Raw genomic sequence first — 27,098 nt, 5'->3', positions numbered from 1 at the left:
AATGTGTAAACACCACACAGACAGTGACCCAAGCCAGGAATTGAACCCAGTTCCCTGGCACTGCGAGAGGGCCGTGCTAACCGCTGTGCCACCCAGTCCTAAATTTGTTCCAAGTACTGTCCTAAATTGGTTTTCAGATTGTAGAGTTTTGAGTTAGACAACACTCCTAAAGAACTGAATAGCTTGCTAGACTGCTTCAGAAGTTAAGAAGAGCAACAAGAAAATATTGGACTGGAATACAGTCCCCAATACTTATCTCAGAAAGTCACTTATATCAGGCTCATTGTTTTAGTATTGAAACAATTTCACATTATCCACACAAGCACTAATTAACAAGCACAGTCTCAAGCTTTACCAACCAATTATTTTCTACCTTCCATTACAAATTAAAATTAACATCTCACTTGGAATACTCAGAATCTCTACTGTGCAGAAGGAGGCCGTTTGTTTCTTTGCATCTGAACTGACTCTCTGAAAGAGCATCTTACCTTGGCTCCAATAACAATATGCTCACTGTAAGCAGTGGAGCGATATAACCAGAGCTGGTGGGATGGGAAGTGTCCTGTCCTGAAGGATGTTATTGAAACAGCTGAGTATTTACTTCAATTTGGCAACTTTCATCATCTGTTTTCCCAGTAGATTAAGTGTCACAAAGTCATGTTAGGATTTAAATTCATGGATGGCTAGTCTAATACCATAGTTGTTACTGAACTTAATAAAAACCCTTGGTTGTATCCCTTCCCTCATTTGTCAGGTAAAAATTCAAACCCAACCAACATCTTGCAAATGTCATGAAGGAAGAGTCAAAGGTAAAAGACAAATTGGTGCCTGCTACCTCACTAGGAAAATAGCAATGGACCATCCATTATTTTCCTTTGAAAAAGTATAAGAATAGATCAGGCAACATAGTCAGAGAGAGGAGTAACTCAACACCATCCTACAGAAAAAAAGTATTATTTAAATAACACTTTAACACTTTGAATTTGCTGTGCGAAGTGCTTCAAGATTATTTTTTACATGGTGGGTGACAGTTATACTCAATATAAAAGGTAATATCTGCTTTCTAATATTATCATTTAGAAACTGCACAGCAAACAAAGCGTTTGAGCTACAATGCATTTGAAACAATTAGTCAAAGCCACAATCTATAGGGAATAATAGAAATAGAACCAAAGACACAATCTTTGGGAAATGGTGGATTAGAGTCCAAGACATGATCTATTGGATATCAAGGAGAGAAATAGACTCAAAGGCAAATTCTCTGGAATTACGGATTCGCCAGACCTGTGTGAATGCCAGCCCGCAGCTGTAGTCTGTCTGTTGGCATATGAGGAATTGGCACCTGTCTTACAGCTGCAACTAGATCCAGGGCCATCTTTGCAATCTCATCAGCATGTTTGGTCCCTTTCCGTTCGGGGAGGCCACTTACCACCATGTAAGCATCTCCAATAGTCTCCACCTTGATCAGGAAGAAAATGAAGTAAATGCAGATTAGATTATAGAACAAATTTGAGTTTTTAGTATAATGCTGAAAAACACAGAATACGTGGGGTAACACTAATGGGAGAACAGCTGGGCAGACAACACAATATCTTGTTTTCATATAATGTCACAATGCCCTTGACTGCCACTGCTCAATAGAAGCAATTCTGTCTTTGAGATAGGAGGTTGTGGGTGCAAGTCCCACACCAGAGACTTGAGCACCTATTCCAGGTTGATATATCCAATAAAATACTGAGGGAGTGCTGCACTGTCAGTTGTGCAGCTTTTCAGATGAGATGATGATCCATTCAGCCTCCCCATGTGTATGCAAATTGTCCTATGTTAATATTTCAAAGACGAGCAAGAAAACCTTCCTCCAAATCCTCATCCAATGACAATGAAACAAATCTGGTTTGTGGGACCATGCTATGTGCAAGCTGGCCACTGATTGCTGCATTACAACAGTCACTACACTTCAGGAGTATTTAATTAGCTGTAAAATGATTTTATATATCGCCTTTGACAATGTTGGGATATCTCAATGAAAGCCTTTTTCTAAAAAAAATATATATTTATCTTAAGTCACTGTAAAGAAGTGTAATCAAAAACCTGATGCTTAACCAAAGGAGGAGATATCGGGAGGGATGACTTGGTCAAAGAGTTGGGTTTTAATGAAGATTTTAAACAAAAGGTGGAGATGGAAAGCAGGTGGCTTTAGGAATGGAATTCCAGTGTGGGGCATTCAGGCAACTGAAGGAGCAGCAACCTATTGATGAAAAGAAGATGTATGAACAAGAGGCCAGATTCAGGGAAGAAACTATCGGGGAGTGCAATTATATAGGGTGTTAGAAGTGAAGATAAAAATTGTAAATTTGAGGCATTGAAGGATCATGAGCTAATTTACACTACTGAGGGAGTAATGAGCAAATAGAATGTTATGCAGAATAGAACATGGACATCAGAATTTTAGATGAGGTGATACTTTTGGAGAATGGGAGGATAGTCAGGACACCACTGAATGATTTGAGTCTGGAGGTGATGATGACAAGGATGACTGTTAAATTCATGGAAATTGACCTGAGAGGGGCGTAGATTTAACATGAAAAGCAGGAGATTCAGAGGGGATTTGAGGAAAAGTTTTATCACCCAGAGGTGGTGGAAAAAGGATCCAAGTGTAATTTTGTAAGGACTTATCGAGATTCATGACTAAAAGAAAGAAGTCATAGCCACAAAGAAGGTTGCATTCAATGTACAACCACAACAACAACCCACATCTATACAGCACCTTTCACATAAATATCCCAAGGCACTTCACAGGCATATTATAAATCAAGTTATGACACTGAACCATGCAAAGAGATATTAGGTTAGATGACCAAAAACTTGATCATTGACCACATCAGCACTGTGGGTATTTCAACACCACATAGTCTGCAGTGTTCAAGAGGATGGCTTATCACCATCTTCAAGAGCAATTATTTCTGGTCTAGCCAGGAATGCCCACATTCCATGAATTAATACATTTTAAAAATATGTTCTAAAGAGTGCCTTAAAGGAGGAAAGCAAAGTCAAGGGGCAGTGAGGTGTAGGAAGGGAATTCCAAAGCTTGGGGCCTAGGAAATTGAAGGCATGGCCACAAAGAGTGGAATGATTATAACTGGGAATGCACAACACCAACCTCTGACATTGTACAGGTTCTCGGTTAGACAAGCAACTTGGCTGATAAACTGCAAGGTGTCACAGAATATTATGAGCCATAATTCATACTGAAGGAAATTAAATCCATCTGTTTCCTTTGTTTAAATATCACTTATGAATATTTCAAATCGTCTCTTGTTGACAATGTTCAGATTCGTCCACAAGAATTTAATTCATATAGCACTTTTAGTACTTCATACAAATGTTATCAGAAGTAATTTTGACACTCTGCCTTTCTTCTTTAAAGCTCCCCCTCCTCCCGCCCCTTACAGTTTACTTCTTTGGTCACATGTCAAAATATCTCCTTAGTGACGGAGAGGTAGAGGGAGGAAATTCCAGAGCTGAGTACTGAGACAGCTGAAGGCAGAGCGTTGTGGAGTTGCAGATCACAGAGATAGGGAGAGCCAAGGGAGAATTTGAACACAAGAACGAGAATTTTAAAATCTAGCATTGCTGGACTGGGAGTCAGGGATCGCAGGGCTGATGGGTGTGAGTCAAGATATGCACACTGGAGGTTTAGAACTGCAGTTTACAGAGGGAGGTAAGTGGAAGGCTGATCAGGAGAACATTGGAATAATAATCCTATTAATAAGAAGCAGCTTCTGGACAGATTGGGTAGGGAGAGACTGTTTCCACTGGTGGAAGAATTGAGAACCGAAGGCACAGACATAAGGTGGTGTAATGGGGCAGAAGTTTTCAGGCAGCAAATGTTTGGGATGCACAGATGCGTATGTGTGAAGAATGAGGGGAGATTTGATAGAGGTGTTTAAGATTTTGACGGAAATAGAGTGAATGCAAGCAGGCTTTTTCCACTGAGGCTAGTGGAGAAAAAAACAGAGGGCATGAGTTAAGGGTGAAAGGAGAAAAGTTTAAAGGGAATATTCTTCACGCAGAGAGTGTGGGAGTGTGGGAGTGTGGAATGAGCTGCTGGATAAAGTGGTAAATGCAGGGTCACTTCTAACATTTAAGAAAAACTTGGACAGGTTCACGGATGAGAGGGGTGTGGAGGGATATGGTCCAAGTGCAGGTCAGTGGGATTAGGCAAAAAATGGTTCAGCACAGACAAAAAGGGCCTAAAGGCCTGTTTCTGAGCTGTAATTTTCGATGGTTCTATGGTTCTATGAGTGTGTTGAAGGCATGTTCAGCTGAGACATTCAAGAGGGAATTGGATTATTATCTGAAAAGAAAGAATGTATGGGGCTGTGGGGAGGTGGCAAATGGCACCAAGATAGTGGTTCCCAAACTTGAATCCCTTTCGTGGAAAAGCCAAACTTTGCAAACCATAAAGATAAATATTTTCCAGGGGTTTTCTCCCTAACCAGAGTATAAATGATAAAAATGTGTTTATGGACACACTTTATTGCACACTATTAATGATTATATTATTTATCATTATTCAGCAAAATGCAAGAAATGAGCTCGGACAACGGGTCATCCAGACTTGAAACGTTGGCTCTATTCCCTCTCCACAGATGCTGTCAGACCTGCTGAGGTTTTCCAGCATTTTCCGATTTTGTTGCAGCCTACATACCTGATTGGCTATCTTGGACATTGACCATCCTGAATGACAGACTACTCAGCCAATGAGGGCCAATCCTGCACCCCACCAGCATAAGCCCAGGTCATTTGATGGATGTCAAACTGACTGCTGTCATCTTCTGGTTATGTTGGCACAGGATTGTTCCCACCCACTCATGAGAACTACAGTTTGAGAACCACTGCACCTGCTGAATTGCTCCTCCAGTGAGCCAGCACAGACGTGACAAACTGAATTAGTCTTTCTATTCTGTAATCATTCTGTGATTCTGCTAGCCCTGGCGGTAGACTTACTTGACTGATCCAGGAACATGTTTAGCTATGTTATTCTATGGTCACATAACTAACAATATCATGTAACGTATTAATAAATTACAACAGAGATTGACATACAACCATTTCATTGGTTAACTAATAGCCACTCTCACTTTAATGAGAGATACATGATCCCAGTTGAATCCTTTTTAAGCTAATAACCTAAGTTTATTGTTTATTGTTCTTCCTCTAATTGTTCATCATATCCGAGGCAGTTTGTACCAAGACATCTGCTATGTCTTTTCCCTGAATCTGACCAGACCTGATTTCAATTTACTCCCATGAGGAAAGCCCCGCATCTTCATACAGGAATAGGTTATGGTCAGCCCTGTGAATGGAGATGGTCAGAGTGCCTCATGAATGCCATAAGATGCATTTTACCGTGAATCATAAAATCTTTCAGCTAGGAAAGAGGACCTTCGGCCCATCGCGTCTGTTGCAGCCATCAATCACCTCTCTATTCGAATCTCATTTTCCAACACTTGGTCCTTAGCCTTGTATGCTATGGCTCATCTAAATGCTTCTGAAATATTGTGACATTTTTGGATTACAGACTTCCTTTCCTAAAGGAGTTTAGTCAATCAAATTGTAACGTTTGAAGATAGTTTCATGGTTCTCATTACTGAGACTAAATTTATTTTCCAGATTTATTAATTGAATCCCCTGGTGGAATTTGAACCCACTTTCCCAGGGCATTTGCCTGAGCTTCTGTATTATTAGTCCAATCACATTTCTATTACGCCACCATCTCCCCTCTATGAATGCTAAACCATCAATGGTCTGACCACAGATCATCATCTTAATTATCCTGGTATTAATAATTTTGAATTTGTTACCAGCTTATGTTGATTTTGTACCTTGTATACGTCGTATGATTCGATCCTGGTATCAAAACACATGTACAGATTGTTCAACATCTCCACCACCTGCAGAGGTGTACATGAGGCAGCGATGGTGGTGAATCCTACAATGTCCGAGAAATAAATTGTCACCTGCCAATAATTTAAAACAAAATGTAAATTTGTACAAATGCTAAATGAAGAAGATTGTACCTGTTCCTCAGTTCAATGCTGCAACACATACTGAAACAGGTCTTGAGCTTAGCTGAACATTCCAACCTATATTGACTTGATTAGAGCAGCCTTTTTGACGAATAACTCACCTCCTGGTTCCTCAAAGCCTGACCACCATCTACAAAATATAAGTCAGGAGTGTGATGGAATACTCTCCACTTGCCTAGATGAGTGCAGCTCCAACACTCAAGAAGCTCAACACTATTGAGGACAAAGCAGCCGCTTTATGGAACCCCTTCCACAACATTCAAACCCTCCATCATAGATGCACAGTGGCAGCCATGTGTACCACCTACACATCAAGGCTCCTTAGGCAGCACCTTCCAGACAGACAACCCACTACCATCTAGAAGGACAAGGGCAGCAGATAGCTGGGAACACCACCACCACCTGGGAGTTCCCCTCTAAGTCACACACTGTCCTGACTTGGAAATATATCACCATTCCTTCACTGTCACTCAGTCAAAATCCTGAAACTCTCTCCCTAACAGCACTGTGGGTTATGATGGAACCTACACACCAACTGCAGCAGTTGAAGAAGGCAGCTCACTACCACTTTCTCAATGGCAATTAGGGATGGGCAATAATGCTGGCCCAGCCAGGAAAGCCAGCATCCCATAATAAATTGTAGAAAGCAACATCTTCACAGTGAGAAGTGTAAAGGCGTGTGGTTTAATACCCAGAATACCAGCAATAGGTGCACAACCGGATTTATCTTTTCTAATCTTTCAACAGTAACCTTACATTCCAACATGCAATGCAAGTGGATTTTAGACAAAGTTTTAAACTTTCCCAACATGATTTCCAGACCGATATCATAGAATCATCGCATAGATGGAGGTCATTCAGCCACTGTGCCTGTGTTGTCTCTTTGAATGAGCATAGAATATCTACAGTGCAGAAGGAGGCATTCAGCCCATTGAGTCTGCACCAACCACAATCCCATCCAGGCCCTACTCCCATAACCCCACATATTTACCCTGCTTATCCCTCGACATCAGCCAATCAACCTAACCTGCACATGTTTGGACTGTGGAAGGAAACCGGAGCACTCAGAGGAAAGCCACGCAGGCATAGGGAAAATATGCAAACCCCACACAGAGAGTGACTCAAGGTCAGAATTCAACTCGGATCTCTGGCGCTATGAGGCAGCAGTGCTAACCACTATGCCACCCATACTTTTTCCCCCTTTCATCCTCTGACTTAACATGTAGCCAACTACCCAATCCATCCCACTCTGACTCTTTCCCCATAGACCTGCAATGATTTTGTCCTTTTCATATGTATACTGATTTCCTTTTGAAGGTTACCATCGAATCTGTTTAAAACATCTTTTCTGACAGTGAATTCCAAATCTTAACAACTCATCCTTCTGATTCTTCTGCCCATTCTCATAAATCTGCGTCCTTTGGTTCCCGACCCACCCTCCGATGGGAATAAGAACATAAAAACATAAGAAATAGGAGCAGGAGTAGGCCATCTAGCCCTTCGAGCCTGTCCCACCATTCAATAAGATCATGGCTGATCTGAAGTGACTCAGTTCCACTTTCCCGCCTTCTCCCCATAACCCTTAATCCCCTTGCCTATCAAAAACCTGTCTACCCGCGCCTTAAATATATTTAGCGAGGCAGCCTCCACCACTTCAACGGGTAGAGAATTCCAGAGATTCACCACCCTTTTAGTGAAGAAGTTCCTCCTCAACTCCGTTCTAAACTGCGCCCCCCCCCCCTTATCTTGAGGCTGTGCCCTCTAGTCCTACTGTCCTTTCTGAGCGGGAAGAGCCTCTCCACCTCTATCCTATCCATCCCATTCATCATCTTGTACGTCTCAATGAGATCTCCCCTCATCCTTCTAAACTCTAACGAGTACAAGCCTAGTTTATTCAGCCTCTCCTCATAGCTCAAACCCCTCAACTCCGGTATCAGCCTAGTGAACCTCCTCTGCACTCCCTCCAAAGCCAAAATATCCTTGCGTAAGTGCAGCGACCAAAACTGCACACAGTACTCCAGCTGAGGCCTCACCAGTGCCCTGTACAGTTGCAGCAAGACCTCCCTACTTTTATATTCAATCCCCCTCGCTATGAAGGCCAGCATCCCGTTCGCCTTCCTGATCACCTGCTGCACCTACAGGCTGGGTTTTTGCGACTCATGTACAAGGACCCCGAGGTCCCTCTGCACCGTAGCATGATGCAGTTTTTCGCCATGTAAGTAGTAGTCCTTCCTACCATTATTCCTACCAAAGTGGACAACTTCACACTTGCCAACATTAAATTCCATTTGCCAGTTCCTGGCCCATTCACCCAGCCTATCTAGGTCCCTCTGCAGACTTTCCACACCCTCCGCACAATTTGCCGTTCCACCAATCTTGGTGTCATCAGCAAATTTCAACACCATACACTCGGTTCCCTCCTCCAGGTCATCTATATAAATGGTAAATAGCTGAGGCCCCAGCACCGATCCCTGGGGCACTCCACTAGTCACCAACCGCCAATCCAAATAGCACCCATTGACCCCCACTCTCTGCCTCCTATTTGACAGCCAATCCCCTATCCACGCTAACACCCTACCCCCAACTCCATGCCCCCTAACCTTCTGTAACAACCTCTTGTGCGGAACCTTATCAAACGCCTTCTGAAAATAAAGAAAGACCACATCCACCGGTTCTCCCCTATCCACCGCACTAGACACATCCTCATAGAATTCCAATAAATTCGTTAGACACGACTTCCCCTTAATGAAACCGTGCTGCATCCGCTCTATCAAACAATTCTCCTCAAGATGCCTTGCTATTTTCTCCTTGATTACGGATTCAAGCATTTTACCTACAACAGACGTTAAACTAACCGGCCTATAATTCCCTGCCTTTTGCCTGCTACTCTTCTTAAACAACGGCGTAACATTAGCCGTTTTCCAATCTTCCGGCACTTCCCCAGAATCCAGCGAGGTTTGGGAAATAATCATCAAGGCATCCACTATCACCTCCGCCATTTCTTTCAGAACCCTTGGATGCATTCCATCCGGTCCTGGGGACTTGTCCACAGACAGTCCCTCTAGTCTGTCGAGCACTGCCTCTCTAGTAACAATAATGTCATTCAGGCCCTCCACTCCTACCATCTTTCCATCGCTAACACCCGGCAAACTATTCACGTCCTCCTCCGTGAAGACCGAAGCAAAAAAGTTATTCAAGGCCTCAGCCATTTCCTCATCCCCCACCACTAAGTCCCCCCTCTCATTCTCTAAGGGTCCAAAGTTCACCCCAGCCAATTTCTCTCTGGGTACTCTCAAACCTCTTTATAACTTCGAACACCTCTTTCAAAACATCCAATTCACCTCTGTTGTAAAGGGAACACTGCCACCCTCTCCCGGTGACTAAGGTCCCTCATCTTGGTACCATTTTAGTAAATTATCTGCATACCCTGTCCCCTTGACAGATCTCCCAAAGTGCAGTGCCTAGAGTTGCATACCAACAAGTGATTTATAAACAAAACCAAAATGCTGGAAAATCTCAGCGGGTCTGACAGCAGATAGAATAGATCCAGGTCTGACCTGGAAACAGAATAGAGCCAACGTTTCAAGTCTAGATGATCCTCCATCAGGGCAGAAGCTCTTTTAAGGTTGGCTCTATTCTCTCTTGATGTGGAGATGCTGGTGTTGGACTGAAGTAAACACAGTAAGAAGTCTCACAACACCAGGTTAAAGTCCAACAGGTTTATTTGTATCAAACACCACTAGTTTTTGGAACTGACTGTTCCTCCCACCCACCTGATGAAGGAACAGCCAGTTCCGAAAGCTAGTGGCGTTTGCTACAAATAAATCTGTTGGACTTTAACCTGGTGTTGAGAGACTTCGTACTCTATTCTCTCTCCACAGATACTGTTAAAACTGCTGAGATTTTCCAGCATTATCTGTTTTTGTTTCCGATTCCAACTGCTGCAGTATTTTGCTTTTATCTAAGAGATTTATAAAGTTCTAGCACTGTATCCTTGTTTTTGTATTCATACTTATATTAATAAACTCAACTACTCTAATTTATTTCAAACAACTTTAATAACTTGTCCTGACACCATCAAAGATGTATGTCTGTGAATATGGTTCATCTTTATATTTCCATTACTGAATTTTAGGTCACTTAATCCAGTGTAAAGAGTGGTTCACCACTGCACTGACACTAGGCAGGAGTGGGACCCGATGGGGCTGCATTCGATTTCCTTCCATTGTACATTCAGTGTTGCTTCAAACACTATATCCGTGCAATAGAGCTTAAGCTCTGAGGGCAACGATGTACTAATGGCATTAGAAGTTGTGGTTTGAAAGGTTTCCAGTGTTTCCATATGTAGAAGTTCGCTAGCAGATCTGTAAGAGCGCAGCATCCTTTGTGTTGTTACAGAACTGTCCAAAAAATACACGAAATCCTCCCTGCCCCACCTGGAATACAAAGGGGTGTAAATACGGAGCTTTGTTAATAGCTGCCTGTAATTGCTGCATAGATGTTCAAATGACCTAGCATTCTACTGTTGGACATCAAGGTAGCCCTTTATTTATCATTCCATATATGACATTTTTCCTCTATATCTGTGATTGATAATTGGCTAATTATTTGTAATTATTTTGCAAGAATGATAGCCATGGGCAGCTTTCAGATGCAAATAAACTTGGGCCTGTATGGCCACACCTGACAGTAATTTACTGCCCTGAAAAGCTTTGGGTCTGCAATTACAAACAGCTTCTCCAGCTCACAAATCCTGGATTCTTCAAACCCGAGCTTGTTTCAGACTGTGCTGCTGAACCTTATCCCACTGAATCATGTTTTATTTACTCTGCAGACTCTGAGAAGGGGTATTAAAAATACCAACTTTATATTTTTAAAAATAACCAGAATTTACAAACTCTTTTAGGAATTTGTGTACTCATCATGAAATGTTTACATGTAATTTGTTGCAAATGTTAATGGTGTTTTGGTTGAGATGTAGGTCCAGACGTTGCCTAGAGACAATTATGGATTTAAACTCACCGGAAACATTTCACAAGGGCATAGAAATGAAAGTATAAATGAAGTGAAAACAACAACCTGAGCATGTGTCAAGATTCCTGAAAATATCCTTCCAAGGGATTCAGTTACTTAGATTAAATTCAGATTCCACCCAATTATCCTACTGTTTGGTTTAGTCAACTGCCAAGACAATGTTTACAATGATCTGACAACACCAGGTTTTAGTCCAACCTATTTATTTGATAATATACTCACAAGCTTTCGGGGTTAGTCCCTTCGTCAGGTGAATGGAGAGTTCTGGCCTCAGACAGAGCATATAAAGCACAGACAGTTTAGAGATTACTGATTAGAATTCGCATTCTAATCAGTAATCTCTAAACTGTCTGTGCTTTATATGCTCTGTCTGAGGCCAGAACTCTCCATTCACCTGACGAAGGGACTAACCCCGAAAGCTTGTGAGTATATTATCAAATAAATAGGTTGGACTAAAACCTGGTGTTGTCAGACTTTTTACTGTGTTTACGCCAGTCCAACGCCGGCATACCCACATACAATGATCTGGACAGGGCAGACAAATGTTCTCCATGTCCTTCCTAGGTGTGGACTGAGGCCCAAAAATTGACACAATACTCCAATTGAGTCCTACCCACTGTTTCATAAGAACATAAGAAATAGGAGCAGGAGTAGGCCATCTAGCCCTTCGAGCCTGCCCCGCCATTCAATAAGATCATGGCTGATCTGTCGTGGCTCAGTTCCACATTCCCGCCCTCTCCCCATAACCCTTAAACCCCTCTCTTATCAAAAACCCATCAACCCGCGTCTTAAAAATATTTAGCGAGGTAGCCTCCACCACTTCAACAGGCAGAGAATTCCAGAGATTCACCACCCTTTGAGTGAAGAAGTTCTTCCTCAACTCCGTTCTAAACCGCCCCCCCTTTATCTTGAGGCTGTGCCCCCTAGTCCTACTGTCCTTTCTGAGCGGGAAGAGTCTCTCCACCTCTATCCTACCCATCCCATTCATCATCTTATACGTCTCAATGAGATCTCCCCTCATTCTTCTAAACTCTAATGAGTACAAGCCTAGTTTATTCGGCCTTTCCTCATAGCTCAACCCCCTCAACTCCGGCATCAGCCTAGTAAACCTCCTCTGCACTCCCTCCAAGGCCAAAATATCCTTGCGTAAGTACGGCGCCCAAAACTGCACACAGTACTCCAGCTGCGGCCTCACCAATGCCCTATACAGCTGCAGCAAGACCTCCCTACATTTATATTCAATTCCCCTCGCTATGAAGACCAGCATCCCATTAGCCTTCCTGACCACCTGCTGCACCTGCAAGCTGGGTTTTTGCGACTCATGCACAAGGACCCCGAGGTCCCTCTGCACCGTAGCATGCTGCAGTTTTTCGCCACGTAAGTAATAATCCTTCCTACCATTATTCCTACCAAAGTGGACCACCTCGCACTTGCCGACATTAAATTCCATTTGCCAGTTCCTGGCCCATTCGCCCAGCCTATCTAGATCCTTCTGTAGACTCTCCACACCCTCCGCGCAATTTGCCGTTCCACCAATCTTGGTGTCATCAGCAAATTTCGACACCATACACTCGGTTCCCTCCTCCAGATCATCTATATAAATGATAAATAGCTGAGGCCCCAGCACCGACCCCTGGGGCACTCCACTAGTCACCAACCGCCAATCCGAATAGCACCCATTGACCCCCACTCTCTGCCTCCTATTTGACAACCAATCCTCTATCCACGCTAACACCTTACCCCCAACTCCATGTCCCCTGATCTTCTGCAATAACCTCTTGTGAGGCACCTTGTCAAACGCCTTCTGAAAATCAAGAAAGACCTCATCTACCGGCTCTCCTCTATCCACCGCCCTAGACACATCCTCATAGAACTCCAATAAATTTGTCAGACACGACTTCCCCTTAACGAAACCGTGCTGTGTCAGCTCTAACAAGCAATTCCACTCAAGATGCCTCGCACATCCCTATCTTTTAAAGCCCGGCATCTCATATTTCTCAATTTGTGCACATGCCCCTCTCTGCTCTTTAGAATTATGAAATTTAAATATCCTCTCAACGAGTTAAAAGGGGCCATGAAATGTCCTTGGCAAATAGAATTAAGGGAAATCCCAAGGCATTTTATATGTACATAAGGAGCCAGAGGATAGCTAGGGAAAGGGTAGGTCCACTCAAGGACAGAGGGAATTTACGCATTGAGCCGGAAGTGGGTAAGATCTTTAATGAATACTTTGCATCAGTATTTACAAAGGAGATGGTGAGTCTAAAGAGGGATACATTGATATCCCAGAGCATGTCAGTATAAAAAAGATGTTGGGTGTTTTGGAAAACATTCAGATAGACAAGTCCCCAGGATGTGATGGGGTCTACCCCAGAATACTTAAGGAGGAGAGGGAGGAAATCACTGGGGCCTTGCACAAAATCTTTGTATTCTTTTTAGTCACAGGAGATGTCACAGAGAATAGCCAGCGTTGTTCCTTTGTATAAGAAGGGTAACAGGGATCTGGGAAAATACAGGCCAATGAGCCTGTGTATGAGTCAGTGGTAGGGGAATTACTGGGGAGGATTCTTAGTGACAGGGTTTACTCATATTTAGAAAAATACAAACTCATTAGTGATGGGCAGCATGGCTTTGTGCAGGAGAGGTTGTGGCTCACAAACTTGATTGAGTTTTTTGAGGAAGTGACAAGGGTGATTGATGAGGGTGGGGCAGTGGATGTTGTCTACACAGACTTAGCAAGGCCTTCCACAAAGTCCCTCATGGCAGGCTGATACATAAGACCATAAGATGATCAGTGCTGAGACTCCTGTTGTTTGTAATTTGTAAATGCTTTAGAGGAGAATGTAGCTGGTCTGATTAGTAAGTTTGTGGATGACACAAGGATTAAGGGAGCTGCTGATCGCAAGTGGGGGTGCCATAGGGTACTGCAGGATATAGATAGGTGGGGGATCTGGGCAGAGAAATGGCAAATAGAATTTAATCCGGACAAATGTGAGATGATGCATTTTGGAGGGACTAAAGCAGAAGGGAAGCATATCGTAAAGGCAGAACCCTTAGGAGCATTAAAGTACAGAGGCGTATAGGTCTACACTTCCCTGAAAGTGGCAATGCAAGTGGATGAGGTGATCAAGAAGGCATTTGGCATGCTTGCCTTCATCAGTCGGGGCATAGAGTATAAAAATTGACAAGTTGTGTTGCAGCTGTATAGAACTATGGTTAGGGCCACATTTAGAATATTGCTGTTCAGATTGCCACACTACCAAAAGGATGTGGAGGCTTTGGAGAGGGTACAGAAAAGATTTACCAGGATATTGTCTGGTTTGGATGTATTAGCTATGAGGAAAGACTGAACAAATTTTATATGTTTTCACTTGAACGCTAGAGGCTGAGGGGTGACCTGATAGAAGTTTATAAAATTATGAGAAGCGTGGATAGAATGGATAGTTTAATTTTTTTCCCAGGGTAGGAATGTCAATTACTAGGGGATACAGCTTAAGATAAAATGGAAAAAGTTTAAAGGAGATGTGGGAGGCAAGTTTTTTACACAGAGGGTAGGTGATAAATGCCTAGAATGCACTGCCAGAGTAGGTAGTACAAGCAGATACAATAGCAACGTTTAAGAGGCACTTTGACAGATACATGAATAGGCTGGGAATGGAGGGATATGGACCGCGTAGAGACAAAAGATCTTTAGGAAGGTGTTATGTATTGGCGCAGGTCTGGTGGACTGAAGAGCCTGTCCATGTGTTGTATTTTTCTTTGTTCTATCTTCATTTTTACCAAAATGAATCGTTTTGCACTTTGCATTAAGTTTAATCTTTTAGTGTCTGTTCATTCCACCAGCCTGTCTATTGTCCTCTTGAGCTCCAACACTATCCTCTTCACAATTCTCAATATTTCCAAGTATTCCATCATCTACACGGTTTGAAACTGTGCCCTGCACACTCAAGTCTAGGTCATTAAGAAATATCAAGAAAAGCAGCTATAGACCTTCCTCCAATCCAAAAAGTAACCATTCTTCATTCTCCTCCCTTTCCTGTCACTGAGCAAATTCTGTATCCATGCTCCATTGTCTCTTTTATTCAATGGGCTCTAATGGCACGTTTTCAAATATCCATATACACATCAACCACAATACCCTCATTAACCCTCTCCATTACCTCATCAAAAAAAGTCAATCTAATTACTAAATAATGTTTTGCCTTTTACAAATCTGGGCTGGATTTCCTAATTGAATCCACGTTTGTCCAAGTGATTGAATTTTGTCCCAGATTATCATTTCTAAAAGCTTTCCCACCACCAAAATTTAAACTGATCATTGGCCTGTGGTTGCTGGGTTTATATTTCTACCCTTTCTTGAACATTTAAGTACAGCCAATGATCTAATACTTTGTCTTTATCAATTTTTCACCTATCCATTTTCTTAACAACCAATGACTTGAGAATCATCTTCTGCCTTGGTAAAGACAGATGCAAAATATTCATTCAGTATCTCAGCAATGCCCATGCTTCCATCTATACATCCCATTTTAGGTCCCCAATTGGCCCACTACTACTTTCTCCATCTTTTTACCATATATACTATATGCTTAGAAGACTTTTGGATTCCCTTTTGTTTTAGCTCCACTCTCTTATCATCTCTTCAGAATATAGGCAGTTTATTTTCACTTCCTCTCTGAGTCTTCAATAGTCTGCCTAGTTTTCTATTTATTTTTCACCTGCACCCTTTTTCTGCTGCATTTTGCTGTCAATTGGTGGGATTTCCTGGCCGCGCTCGCCCCAGAACTGGGGAATCCTGTCCGAGGTGAATGGACCTTTGCATGATCCACCTTCACCTGCTACAATTCCTGTAGCAGGCGGGATGGGAGAATTCATCTTTCCACCTTGTGGGAAGGAACACCCTAACTCTATCTGAACTATCTCATTTTGTTCTGTTATAGTTTGGCCTGGCAATGTTTGATTCTAATTTACCTGGGCCAGATCCGTAATCACTAATTGAAATTGGCACCCACCAAACAAACCCCCAATCTCCCCACCACAATTAATAATTTTTATTTTTGTCATTATTTTTCAGAATGCCTCGAAATGTTGGCTCTATTCTCTTTGCACAGATGTTGTAGATCGGCTGAGATTTTCCAGCATTTTCTGTTTTTGGTTCAGATTTCCAGCACCCACAGTATTTTATATTACTAAACTTTATGATTCCATGGTCCCTACTGCCACTTATTTGACCAGACCCACCCCATTCCCCAGAACCAGATCCAGCAAAGCCTCCTTTCCAGTTGGATTGGAAACACACTGATGCAGAAGATTCTTCCGAACACACTTCAAAAATTCTACTCTCATACTGCCCTTTACAATATTGCCATCCCAGTCTCTATCAGGCTCATTAATGTCCTCCAGTGTCTTCTGTTCTTTAATTCTTGCACCTGTCTAATTTCCTTGCAAATGTAGTCTTCAATATCTTTTTCACTAGTCGGGTGTGAGCAGATTGATTTAAACTCGGCCTTGGCCCTGCTGGAATGGTAAAATGTGAGAGCCAGGGCAATTAAGCTGCTATGAATATTCATGAAGCCAGCAATGGCTTCAAACGTCAACACTGATGAAGGGTCATCCAGACTCAAAACGTTGGCGCTATTCTTTCTCCACAGATGCTGTCAGATCTGCTGAGATTTTCCAGCATTTTCTGTTTTTGTGTCAACGCTAGCTGTCTATCCCAGCTTGCATTAAGGAACAATTGCTTACATTGTCTCCATCATTAAAAACCATCTGAATCCCAATCCTCCAATGCCTCCCTCTGTTTTGGGAAGATGCACTTGCTGCAGTTTTACTGTCAGACGCACAGTTAATGTTGTCTGAAGTCACATACTGACCTACTCAGGAACAGCTTCTTCCCTGCTGCCATCAGACCCATAAATGGACCTATCTTGCATTAAATTGATCTTTTTCTATATCCTAGCTATGACTTAACACTACATTCTGCACTCCCTCATTTCCCTCCAATGAACAGTATGCTTTGTCTGTATAGTGCGCAAGAAACAATACTTTTCACAGTACACTGATACATGTGATGATAATAAATCTAATCAACTGTCACACACACTGAGTGTGTGTGCCCTCACTTGGAGGATGAGGCAGCCCCAGTGAGGTTGATAGCGCACACGCACGTGCGCACAAGGACGTGCATGCCCACACACACTCAATCCCCCAACTTCAGCGGGAAAAAGTAGGAAAGCCACCCTGAATTTTAATGAGGCTGGGGAAGGGGATTGGGACTCCTCTCTGAGCTCTGCTCTTCCAGAGATAGGCTGCAGAAGAGGGATCGCGTACTGAGATTTGGATTGCCATTCAGATCCAATTTAAACTTAAAATCTGAAGTCTAGGGCCACAGCCACAGAACAGGGTTCCAGCCAAACTTGTCTTGGTCTGTGGCCCAGAAAGTCAGGTCTCTGCCTCCCCCAGGAGCTGGAGGGTTGCTGCAGCCATCCCGAGTGTGGTACAGTAAGAAGTCTCACAGCACCAGGTTAAAGTCTAACAGGTTTATTTGGAATCACAAACTTTCAGAGCAGTGCTCCAAAAGCTCGCGTTTCCAAACAAACCTGTCAGATTTTAACCTGGTGTTGTGAGACTCCTTACTGTGCCCACCCCAGTCCAACGCCAGCATCTCCACATCCCGAGCGTGGGACAGTCCCAGGGGGACGAGCTGGAATTTCAGGGCGACTCCAAATGAATGAAGTCCTGGGTTGTGTGATATTGGGATTGAAACTTCCCTGACTGCAATCTAACAGGATGTTACTCCAGAACAAGACTCCTATCCCTGAAGAAAGCTGCCATTTACTGGAACTGAATTTTGGTGGGGGAAGGGGGGTGGTTTCTGGCGGTTTCTGCTGATTGAGTGGCCTTTCTTTACAAGAGAACTTTGAACCACAAACCGGGCCACTCACTGAAGTTACCTGTTCGTAGCTCTCGGCTTCTACATGTTTGTGCCTTCGGAGCTGCTTTGCCACTGACTTGGGTAACATCTGGTGCAGGAGGTCTTCAGCCAGACGCCTCTGCCGCTTCAAGTCTTCAGTGTGCTCCCTCAGGTTCCGTGCATAGTCCTGAATCCATTCTGTCATCTGTCTGAAGGAGATCAGCACTATGGGGTAAATGAGACAGGCGGTGCTCAGCAGGGTGATTCGAAAGCTCACCGTAGATAGAATATCCCTGGATTTCCTCCTCATCGAGTGGTTACTGGTGTGAAGCAAGCAATCCTGGACAACACTGATCTGCTGAAGGTCACCAAGAATCACATCCCTGTCAGAAGTCCCAGAAACCAGATAGGTGGAAGGTCTGAACAGGCACACTCCCTCATAGTGAATGAAATGGAGTGAGAGATTGATGTGCTTCCTGCAACATCTCTGCGTGTTCTCCGACATGAAGAGAGCATGGTTCAGGCTGGTTATGATCTGGTGCCAGGCACTTTGCTGGTTGCCTTGTTCAGCAGAGGATGCTGTGGCCTGTGACCTGTGAACCATGAAGATAGACTCCTTGACCCGAACTATCAGCCGGAGTGACAGCACATCTGCCCAGTCCTGGTTCGACTTAGCCAGATCCATGTCCCTTTCCGTGTCCCCAAGGGTGTTCAGCAGGTTGGATACTGTCGATGAGATAAGGACGTCCACCCCAGCCTCTTGAAGTGGCCAGTTTGCAGTCAGACTCTCTGCGCTTTCATTAACAAAGCAATGACAAGTGAATTCTTCTTGTAGACACCCCGACTGGTCACTTTCCATGTTAGCTGCTAGCTCATTGCAGATTGCACTGATCCGGTCCATGACATGGACAGTGTGGGATTGGTTGCTGGGGCTGACCCAGGAACTGTTCTGGTGCCACCAGATGGAGCCGCGTTCTTCCTGGAGCCGGCTGATCAGGTGGAGGAGAAGAATGTTCCTGCAGGAGGCCAGTGCCTGCAGCGCATTTTCTGTTTCCCTCCATACTTCTAGGCTGCTACTCAGGTCAAGGGAAATCGATCCCAGCAGGGCAGCCAAGGACAGAAGGCAAGCAGCTGCAATTCGGCAAACAGTGCGGCTTCCTCCAGCAACATGAGTGGCCGCACACCTGCAATACAGTGAACAAGATATCAAATGCTGGCGTCTCCACCAAGCCCTCACCGCTTTTACCACATACAACCAGTGGGCTTCCTGGCCACCCTGAACCTTCACCCAGCTGCCCTGACCCTTCACCTGGCCACTCTGCAAACTAGAATTGTCACAGATAGAAACATGGATTTACAAAACCACGTATCTAATTTCAATTACATTTTAAAAAATATTGAGGTGCCAGATTCAGGGACAAATGTGTCCATGTCAGACCTGTTCCAGAAACCCTGGTTTATCCCACCCTGATCAAAACCGAGCTAGGGACTGCATCTTCTGTAGTTTTTGCATCATTGTGTTTGTCTCTATCTCTCCCTGTCCCCCTGCTTGGATGTGCCTCTATACACACAGTGACTCTGTTACTGTACATGCCTTTGACACACTCAGTGCCATTTACTTCATTTCGAAATGGTGAAAAACTTGAATCAGCAAAAGTCCAAATAAACTTTTCTCGGGGGGAGGTGGGTGGGGGGCGGAGGGAGGCTGGCTGGGGGGGACCGTGCACATAGACCATGACAATATCAGCAACAGGTACACAATCAAAAAGGGCTCATGGAATGCTGTCCTTTATATTTAGTGGGGTGGGAGGGAGCAGGAGGCATGTCACCGACTGGACACAATCCCCTCACTGGTTAGCCCACATCTGGAGTCACATATACACCGCAGAAAAAGGCTCGAATTAGCATCAGACCCTTCAGCAGTGATATTCAGGATATTCCTGAATATCTAAACACAGAGGGGAGAAGTTTGAAATGGCAATAGAAGCTAGATCAATTCTTAACTGATATCAAAGATATCAGAGACATAAAGCAGTGGCGGCTGTCACCATCTCATTGAATACTGGAAGCGGTTCCAGGGGCGAAATGGCTTACTCTTGTTCCCATGTCTCTGTATCAAGCTACCCGCTCTCTCTCGCTCTCAGTTATTGCGCACCCACGTCTCACTAGCATTGTTACATGGAGATCTGGGCTTTGATAGTTAATGGAGAATGTGCGAGAGTGAGTTCCAACCCCACTCTCCCCCTCTCATCGACTTCAGTAGAAAAGAAACGGGTGGAAGTGTAAACCAGGCGCCCATTCATTGCCATCCCACTTACACCACTGGGTAAAGTCCCGAACCACCTGCCTGTGCCTCTTTCTGTGATCATCTTAAATACATTCTGTTACTTTTATTTTTGAAACATGAATCCTCCTGTAGTTTCTGATTCGGATTAAGCTGAAGATTCGGCGGGAGAGTGACACTCACTCCGGTTCCGATTATGGTCTGGGCATCGCTCATTTCACACATTTCAGCTATAAATAAATAGTTCCGTTTGTTTACTCAGAGCTGGAAGTAGATTATAATGAATTCTCCCCTCCACCCTGGTCCTTCCCGATGCTGTCTGTAACTACACCTTCCTTGTTCTTCGTGGACACATTTTGTGTTTTTAATATCAATTGGGGGATAAATCATTCTCCCTAAAAGATTGAAGTCCCCAGGATCTTTCCAAGGTATCCACATGTCTCGAGTACAGACCATTTCTCCCTCAGCCCTTTCATCCCTTCTATCTTTCTGCCAATTTCTGGAGTTTTACATTTGCAGATTTCGATATTTTAAGTTAAATTGGATTGAGTAAGTGGATGGAATCTCTCACCTGGTCATTATTTCTTGTCGCCGCTTTTATTTATGGCTGTGTGGCCCCGGGGTCGGTTTATTCCGTTAATGAACGGAATCTGTGCCAGTAAATTCTCTGGATGGGGTGCTCGGTACAACAACTAATCCCCACCAGAGACCCCGCTCCCCAGGGCTTTTGCCTCCACGGTCCGCTGCCTGTCTCTGAGCTTTGCTCCCAGTTCACACCGATGTTCTCCCTGTGTCGGTAACCGGAGCCGGTGGACATGCCACTCCGGTTCTCACCCCGTTCCCGATGTCCCCAAACTTATACAACATCAATTTCGATTTGTGGTCACATTTGAGTATCCCAGTGAATTGATAACCCTCCCCCCACAATCAATATTGTAAAGTTTAATTGCTCTCTTTGCTCTGGCTGTTAGAACTCGGAAGCCTGGACATGGAGATTTAGTTAAAACTAAAACATAATCAAAATACAATTGGACGTGTGAAATAGAAAGAGGGAACATTGCAAACGCTCAACAGGTCAGGTAGCATCTGCTGAGGAGGGAGTTCATCTTTCTGATCAATGACCCTAACTGAGTGCTTCCGGCATTTTCTTTCATTTTCGTTAAAACTCATCTGACCTGGCCTTGTTCACGGTGATAGACTGGCATGGCCGGACTTGGGGCAGTCACTCTCTATGAAACTGCCCCCGTTTACCTGTAAATGGCACAGAGCGAGGCCGAATCCTTCCAGTCCCCTCCTTTCGCCTTCTGCGGCCGTTTCACTTTCCCTCCCCGGCTGGTTCTGAACTTCCCTCTGCCGGAGGAGTAGGCTTGAACTCCGGGGGAGAAACCGTCCTTATTCCTCCCGCTAGCTGCAGACATCAGCAAAGCAGAGAGACAGAAAAAGGGAGGGAGAGACTTAACCCATAAAGAGAGGCGATTTCATCCAAATCCAGCCACAGTACCGTCAGATCCTCAGGAGGGAAAGCTGGGTCTGTGGAGGTAAAGCCAGGGCTCCTGGAGACTTCAACAAGAAGGATCAGAGAGGATGTGGAGACGGCGAGATGGGGAAGAAATCGAAACTGAACAGTAGTGGAGTCATCGAGAGAGAGATGGAAGAATCTTCATTCCGCAGACCTTCCAGCAATTTCTACAACCCCACCTCTCGCCCAGCCTCCCAACCTCTTACTCCCCCCATCGATCCCCTCTCACTCCTCACTGCACACAGTCCCAGCCAATGTCAACCAATATTATCTCAAAACTGCTACCATTTGACATGATATGCTCACTCAACTATCATTCTTGTGGGGAAACTATTTCTGATCTTTTCAGTAAATGATAACTAGTCCAATGGGCCCCAGAAACTAGTTCCCTCTCACACGGATCTCCTTGTATTTAATCCCAGCTGTGCTTCTCCTGTCTCGTCTTATTGGCGACCTGTCTCTGAGGTTTTAGCCAGCGGTCTAGGAAGAGAAATCCATTGGCCCTTCCTAAGTAAATGGTCCTGGGCGATGGTGCCATTCGACCGATCACCAAGAGATTCAGTGGCTGATATTTTATTGGGATGGAACTGAATTTCAGGCGGTGGAGAGAACGGGCGACCCATCGAAACAGTCTGCAACAGAGAAATGTGTGACGAATACAAGGGCATTGTAGGGGTATCTCAGGTATACTCCCAGTCCCCAGGCTGTAAATCCACTCTGTGCAAATATATTGCTCCTGGAATGGAATGCTGTTTATGGCAAAGGGAACAGAATATAAAAGTAGGTAAGTTTCATTGCAGCTGTACAGAGTCCTGGTGAGATCACATCTGGAATACTTTGTGCAATTTTCGATCTCATTTAAAATATATATATAATTGCATTAAAACAGTTCAGAGAAAGTTCACCCGACTCATTCCTGAGATGAAGGACTTTGCTAATGAAGAACAATTAAACAGATTGGCTTATACCCACTGCTGTGTAGAAGAATCAGAGGAGATCTTATTGAAACAGATAAGATCCTGAGGGGACTTGGTAGGGTGTACACTAGGATAATGTTTTGTGTTGTGGGAGAGACTAGAACAAGGGGACACACTTTTAAGATAAGAGATCTCCCTGTTCGGACAGGGATGAAGATAATTTCTTTCTCTCAGAGTGTCATTAGTCTGCAGAGTCAACTTCCCCAGAGAGCAGTGGAGGTTCCATAGAATCCCTAAAGTGCAGAAGGAGGCCAATTGGCTCATTGAGTCTGCACCAACCCCATTCTCTCCCAGGCCCTATTTCCATAACCTCACATATTAATGCTGCTAATGTCCCTGACACTAGGGCCAATTTAACATGGCCAATCAACCTAACCTGGACATCTTTGGAGTCTGGGAGGAAACCGGAATACCTGGTGGAAACCCACACAGACATGGGGAGAATGTGTAAACAGACAGTGGTGACCTGAGACCAGAATTGAACCTGGGTCCCTGGCGCTGTGAAGCAGCAGTGCTAACCACTGCATCATCATGCCGCCTCTCAAGGCAGAGTTAGACCAATTTTTGATAGACAAGGAAGTTGAGGCTTATGGGCAGCCGGCAGGAAATTGGAACTGAAACCATAACCAAATCAACCACAATATTATTGACTGGCAGAGCAGGCTTGAAGGGCTGAATGGCCTAGTCCTGCTCCTTAACTCCTCTGTTCTTTAACCTCTCCTTCAGCAACACAATGGCCAATGATTTGTGGTGCTGTGTGTCATGACACCTGAATTGAGACAAGCATACTTGAAATATACTTTCCAACTCCTTTGATGTTCAAGTAGAGAAGAAAGAAAATTAGTTATGTATTTCTGCAGGTTCCATCAAGCTGATACATAGGTGATGGCAGCCTGGGTAACTCAGGACACTGCCTAAGCTCTAAAGGCTGCAAGTCAACATTCCACCAGGAAAGTATATCATTAGATGCACTTAGTCAAAAAATTAAATAATGGTTAGTGAAGCCATCCAATTATCTCTGTGGAATAAAGTCAGCAAACTATTCCAGCAGGTAGTAATAAGAATTCTGTTAAAGTTGTTACAGATTAATATTCCTGTATTAATATTATGGGATGCATTGCTTAGGCTGTTGGTTATTGAACAAATTGTGCTATTTTCTTTAAACTGATTTAATTTTAACCCTCATGGTACCATAATAAAACAAGGATAATAGCCACTACCTTGTCACATCGATATAAACCCTAGAATTAAATTGCATATTTGTAAGATGCACGCATACAAACATATGTTGAATCCATTCCAATTGTTATATTCACTTTTGAAATTATTTTTATTAATCTTTCATTAAGGGTTAGCACAGTGGTTAGCACAGCTGCCTTACAGTGCCAGGGACCCAGGCTCAATTCAGCTCATTTCACTGTGTGGACTTTGCACGTGCTCCCGTGTCTGCACGGTTTCTCCCTGGTGCTCTGGTTTCCTCCCAAACTCCAAAGAAGTGCAGGTTAGGTGGATTGGCCATGCTAAATTGCCCCTTAGTGTCCAAAGATGTGTAGGTTAGGTGGAATAGCCATAGGAAATGCACAATGTTATGGGGGGAGCAAGGAAAAGATGCTCTTTCAGAGAATTGGTGCAGACTTTATGAGTTGAATTGTCTCCTTCTACGCTGTAGAGATTCAATGGTGCAGAATGGATGAGCTGAACAGTCCCCCTCTGCACTGAAGGGATTCAATGGTTCTAAATACGAGCAAAGACAAACAAGCAACACACCTGAACAGTTCCTATTGGTTAACAGATGTATTATAGCTCATGTTATTTTAAGGACTGATAATATCTACTTATCATGAGATAGCACAATTAGTTTAATATACATATAACATAATAAATAATGATTCTATTTACAGGTGCCCTATCACAAGGAACATCTCAAAGTGCCTTAGGTAAATTATAAGATACAGGTAGCAATTTTAGATGAGCATATAGGTAGAGGCCATTCAACCCCTTGACCTGCTCCACCATTTAACCAACTCATGGCTGATTTTCTACCTCAACACTATCTCCCAGCACTCTTCCTGTATTCTTTGATCATTGGTATCCAGAAATTTAATTTGAATCAACCTCTGCTCTGAGTACACTCAGTGACTGAGCCTCTAGCCTTCTGGGGGAGAGAATTCCAAAGATTCACTGCCTCCTGATGGAAGAAATTCTTCCTCATCTCAGTCCTAAATGGGCTACCCCTGGTGCAAATTTACAGAGGGTGCATAGTGGGAGATGACCTCAGAGAGCAATCACAAATAATTTATAGTTGTGTGTTTGCCCTAAAATTAAGTTGCATACTTATAAGATGCACTTACACAAACATTTGTTGAATCCATTCCAGTTGTTAGAGTCATAGAGGTTTACAGCATGGAAACAGGCCCATCAGCCCAACTTATCCATGTTGCCCTTTTCCTTTTAAAACCTCTAAGCTAATCCCAATTGCCCGCATTCGGCCCATATCCCTCTATACCCATCTTACTCATGTAATGTCTAAATGCTTTTTAAGAGACAAAATTGTAACTGCTTCTATTACTATCTCTGGCAACTTGTTCCAGATACTCACCACTCTCTGTGAAAAAATTGCGCCTCTGGACAATTTTGTATCTCTGCCCTCTCACCTGCTTCCTATGCCCTCTAGTTTTGGACTCCCTTACCTTTGGGAAAAGATATTGACTATCTAGCTGATCTGTGCCCCTCATTATTTTATAGATCTCTATAAGATCAGCTCTCAGCCTCCTATGCTCCAGAGCTCACTTATATTCATCGTTGAAATTAGTTTTTTAAAGTTTTTTTTAAAGGGGTGGCATGGTGGCACAGTGATTAGCACGGCTGCCTCACAGCACCAGGGATCTGGGTTCGATTCCAGTTTTGGGTGACTGCCTGTGTGGAGTTTGCACATTCTCCCTGTGTCTGTGTGGGTTTCCTCTGGGTGAAATAGGGGCCAAACTCGAATTGGGATTGAAACGCCAATCCTAGCTCTGTACTGCAAATGCACCCGATTGTCAGCAGGTGATGGGAAGAAGCTGCTATTTAAAAGCTTGGAATATGGAAAACACAACACAGCAAGGTTCTCTGCCGAACCTATGCTTTTATTGATCAAATCTGCAAGGTGGCCTAATCCCCAACCACTTAATTAATTCTGTTATATGCAGTGACCCATCCATTGCATCATTCCCAATCTGTTTGTAACTGGAATTGAATATTCATACTGCAGTGCAATTGGAAATCAGCTTGTTTGTTCTAACAGTGCAGCATTTTACTGGAGGTCCTTTTGATGTTCGGAAATGGAGAGGTTGAGGGACAGATAGCCCAGCTGAGACCTACTCATATTCAGACAAGGCAGTGAGCTGCACACAGGGAAAACTAATGGAGTCCAATTGTCTAATTCCATCAGTTTCGCTCAAATGCAAGTTGCACCCATCCCCCACCCCACCCCACCCCACCCCAACCCACTTTTTTCAGTTTTCTGAAAAATTTGTTATTTACTTTTTGGTTGCATTTCATTCCTATGTTCCTGATCTTTGGGCACCCTGGGACAGTGGAGGACCTCCTCATGAGCCTGCTCCTGAGTTTAGCCAAGCTGTCCATTAACAGGTCCAGGCAGCGGGCAATCGAGAGAGTCATCCACCCTAACTGTCTGCCCCTTTTCTGCTGCTATGCTTGCTGCCAGCAGTCGCTGGAAAGGCAACATGTGGTGTCTGCCAGCATCATTGAAGTTCCCGTGCCTGGTTGGCACCATGGGGACTGGGGCATTTTACAATCCTTTCAGTCACAGTCTGTTTTGATGTTTTTAAGTTTCCATTGAGATTCTGTTTGCATTGATGCAGCATCCCCTTTAAGGTGCTGCATTTAATTTATCCTCCAATTTGATTGATTTAATTTGTTTGATTAACCGAAGGAGGTGCACAGCATCCTGGCACTCAGTTCAGCCGCACCCCTGCCACTTACACAGCCCAGAATCCTCCTACAATTTCAGTTCGAGCCCAGCTAGAAGATTGTGCTCACTTTGGGATCCTATTAGTGGCAGGGTGTAATGTCCAGAGATTTACTGGGATGCTGCCACAGCATATTGCCAGAGTCACACTCAGTGTGAAGCTTGGTCAGTGGTGATCTGAGGGAGGAAACAGCAAGAAATGATTTCCACCGATGGATGAGATAATAATGAGGGGAGACAAAGTGAAAGAATTAAAGAGAAAATTAAAAAGCCTGGGGGATGGTTAGAACATGGGATTCTTTGTCACAA

General features: G+C 43.8%; 1 protein-coding gene across 1 annotated transcript in view; it reads right to left on the bottom strand.

The window, feature by feature from the left end:
* LOC145360032 (uncharacterized) overlaps positions 1-21,741 on the bottom strand; it is a 36,550-nt gene extending 14,809 nt beyond the window's left edge. The window contains exons 1-4 of the mRNA XM_080214930.1: positions 21,575-21,741; positions 18,080-19,223; positions 5,889-6,023; positions 1,285-1,459 (exon numbers count right to left, since the gene is read on the bottom strand). Coding sequence (XP_080071056.1) covers positions 1,285-1,459; positions 5,889-6,023; positions 18,080-19,223; positions 21,575-21,741 — 1,621 coding nt within the window. The remainder of the gene's footprint in view (positions 1-1,284; positions 1,460-5,888; positions 6,024-18,079; positions 19,224-21,574) is intronic.
* Between the last annotated feature and the right edge of the window lie 5,357 nt (positions 21,742-27,098).

This window comes from Carcharhinus amblyrhynchos, chromosome 30 (genome assembly GCF_965287045.1).
Source record: "Carcharhinus amblyrhynchos chromosome 30, sCarAmb.v2.hapA, whole genome shotgun sequence".
In the NCBI taxonomy this organism is placed as follows: domain Eukaryota; kingdom Metazoa; phylum Chordata; class Chondrichthyes; order Carcharhiniformes; family Carcharhinidae; genus Carcharhinus; species Carcharhinus amblyrhynchos.
This window is presented reverse-complemented; position numbering and strand designations above follow the sequence as displayed.